Consider the following 3,133-nt stretch of genomic DNA (forward strand, 5'->3'; position numbering starts at 1 on the left):
CTAATTTAAATATTAATAATTTTTAATATCTAAAAAATAAGTAACAATATTAAAAAAATCTGAAAAAGATATTATTACTAATATTTTTTAATTAAATAAAAATTTTTAAATCTCATAAAGTGAATTCTTTTTCTTCTTGTGGCCTTTTTTTTATTCGTTTGGTATTAATTATTTCTGTTTTAACTGCTACAATTAAGAAATCTTTTTCAACTATGAATATTGTGAAAAATAACTTAGAAACAAAATAAAAGATTAATTTCTTGCTAATTGTCTTTTAATTATATTGAAAAAAAATTGTTGAAAATTTTGACACAAATTCTATTATCGGTGAATTTTATGATACGAAGAATCAACCACTTCGTTAGTAAAAAGTATACACATATTTTTTTTACTTTAAAATATATTCTCTATCCGTATATTCTTATAATACATCTTATATTATATAATTTTTTTACATAATTTTTAATATTATATGTGTTATTGGCCCCCTCCATAATATCATTTCTGAATCCGTCCCTGTTAATAACAATCAAATATCAATTCTTAGATATAATTCATGGTGTAAAAAGAGATAATAAATTAGTCACTAGTACAAAATACTTTCTTAATTTAAATGAATAAGAGAGAAAACAAAAAAAGATAACACAATCAATATTAATATATGAATATGTTTGTATATCATGTGTTGTTACTTATTTGTTATCCATGTCAATCCATGCTTAAAAGGATAAAGAAAATAAAAATTCAATCATGGTTTATTAAATATTCACATATATTATTAATAAACAAGATGGTGTGGTGGCAAGGGAGAGGCGTTACCTATACGCTGCCCTGTGTTGGTTCGGCAGCGGGCAGATGCATCATGGACCTGCGCGGGTCTAGTGCAATCTGAAGTGCGAATCAGTTAATTTTTAATAAATTTTATCATTGTTGACCAATTCAATTGCAAATCCAGTCCAATTTAATAACCGAACCGACTAGACTACCAGTTCACCAATTTTTAGTCAAATTGGTCGGTCCAATTCGGTTCTGATTGCTATTTCACCAATTTTGCTATGATTTCAAAAACAGTCGCTAATTTTCTGCTGCTATTGGGCGCATGTGTTGTAGTAGAATATGATGTTTGTAGTTTAAGTTAGTCTTTTAATCACTATTTGGTATTGACATTCCGATGACATAGCATAAATAAACTCAAATAAATAGTTGTTTCTTTCATGTTCATCTGACTGCTACCTGCAAGTCCTAAACCATTTTCATTTTTTCTTCTTCAATGATGCATTTTGTTGTTTCTAGATTTTATACATGTATTTCAAAACAACTATTAGAAAAACTTTACTTCCAAAAATAGGCGGGTTCCTTATATTTCTCCTATGCATTGTCTGTTAAGTGGTCTATTTCGCGTCATAAACACACGAGAAAAAATCATCTAAAGTGAGAGAATTATAAAATAATAAAATAAAAAATTAATCATCATTAAATCTGTATTTTATTATGTGTAATTCTACTATCTTAATTCAAAGGTTATTAGATTTTTATTTTTTTACTCTATCAACTTTTTTTTTATTTTAGAGATGCTAGAAGCCTAGAACTTACGTGAAATAAATCTGATAATCTTAGCCTGTATAGCCTCCTGTAACCACCAATTAAATAACTTCACTTTTCCTTGCTACACCAGCCAAATAAATGGGTTTAGTACCATTGTTCCTATCTTTTTTATCTTCTTCCACCTAGTATGTTTTCTTTTTCTATTATTCTTGTTCCTTTCCCAGTTTCTACTTTCTTTTTTTCCTTATTTCTTACTTCACTTTCCAAATTAAATTGAAACCTTAACTGTTTTCCTCCTCAACACAACCACGACATAGCTTTTTGTTTTTTCCTAACCAAGAATGATCAAAAACCGCAATCATAATGTAATATTTTACATATGTTAATCGTATAATTAATAAGAAGATTAATAAATAAAGAAGAGGAAAGAATTAACCAAATCAAAATATTATTTCATAAGAATAAATCAAATCAAATCAAATCATGACATAGCTAGATCTTGTGAATGACAAAATTCGTGCATTGAGCACAACACACAAGACAGAATATGATCCGAAATCTCAATTAGTTGTCGTGTTGGTCGTTCAAGGATACCAACATGCCCAACTCTTGAGCAACGCTGACGCATCTAGCGTCAATGTTGCGGGTCATGAATCCAAGGGGATTGATAAAGCGGATTGAGGAGCTGACTCCATTGTTCTTGGTGAGGGCAATTCTGTCAACATCCATCTTCTTCATTGGCTCCTTGCACTTGGCATGGGTGCTCTTCTCTGTCTTCACCTCGCAGAACTCTTCTTGGTGGTCACCCTTCACTGGCAGGCTGTAGAATCCGTTCTTGTCAGTTTGACCCTCAACCAAGTATGTAATGTTCTTCTCGTCACCAATTTTCTTGCACTCCAATGTCACCTTAATGTCTGCGCACAAGTATATTGAAAAAGAATTAAACAATATTTATATACAAATAATTTGATGGTTGATTTTGTTTATGCGCATAGTATTTTTGTATTTTTAATACAGAAAGAAAAATGAATTACGTACTTGACAGAGGGTGGCTAAGTCTGGTCTCGAATTCGAAACGACAAGGATCGCAATACACCTTTCCTTCAACTGTGAAGGTATCATCTTCAGGAACCAAACGAGCCAATGCAGATGATGAGAAGCAAAATGCAACAAGGAGGACAGCCACTGCAAAGCTCTTTGCCATTTTAATTTATTTTGATTTGATTTGATTTGGTTTGGGGTTTGATTTGGTTTAATGCTATGTCTCCCTTACATGTTTTCTTGGTTTAATGTTATATATATATATATGCTTGGTAACTATTTTATTTGGAAATTTGAAAGAAAATTATGCGGGTCCTGACTAAGAGATATTCTAGCCAAGCCTCACATCCCTATCTAACTTTAGCCTTGTAAACTACTAGGTTGTCGGTATATTTTTCTAAAAATATATTTCGTGTTTGTTGATAGATAAAATTAGTATTACATACCCATCAAACACAAAAAGAGTACGACCTACGAAATATATTTTAATTAAAAAGGATTTGAAAAAAAAGTGAGTATTATATCCATTAAATTTATCAGTTTTAAA

The 3,133-nt window shown here is 30.4% G+C and overlaps 1 protein-coding gene across 1 annotated transcript; it reads right to left on the reverse strand.

Annotated features, from left to right (window-relative positions):
* Positions 1-1,976: 1,976 nt before the first annotated feature.
* LOC112769065 (olee1-like protein) lies at positions 1,977-2,820 on the reverse strand. Its single transcript, XM_025813460.2, has 2 exons — positions 2,584-2,820; positions 1,977-2,459 (listed from the first exon to the last, which is right to left on the reverse strand). The coding sequence occupies exons 1-2, from the start codon at positions 2,747-2,749 to the stop codon at positions 2,110-2,112; spliced, it is 516 nt and encodes a 171-aa protein (XP_025669245.1). The 5' UTR covers positions 2,750-2,820; the 3' UTR covers positions 1,977-2,109.
* Between the last annotated feature and the right edge of the window lie 313 nt (positions 2,821-3,133).

Source organism: Arachis hypogaea, chromosome 18 (genome assembly GCF_003086295.3).
Source record: "Arachis hypogaea cultivar Tifrunner chromosome 18, arahy.Tifrunner.gnm2.J5K5, whole genome shotgun sequence".
Lineage (NCBI taxonomy): Eukaryota > Viridiplantae > Streptophyta > Magnoliopsida > Fabales > Fabaceae > Arachis > Arachis hypogaea.

Bases quoted from the DNA above. Each gene is read 5' to 3' on its own strand.
- LOC112769065 (XM_025813460.2), bottom strand. From the start codon at position 2,749: ATGGCAAAGAGCTTTGCAGTGGCTGTCCTCCTTGTTGCATTTTGCTTC. The intron at 2,460-2,583 runs GTACGTAATTCA...ACTTGTGCGCAG, and splicing joins ACTTAGCCACCCTCTGTCAA to ACATTAAGGTGACATTGGAG.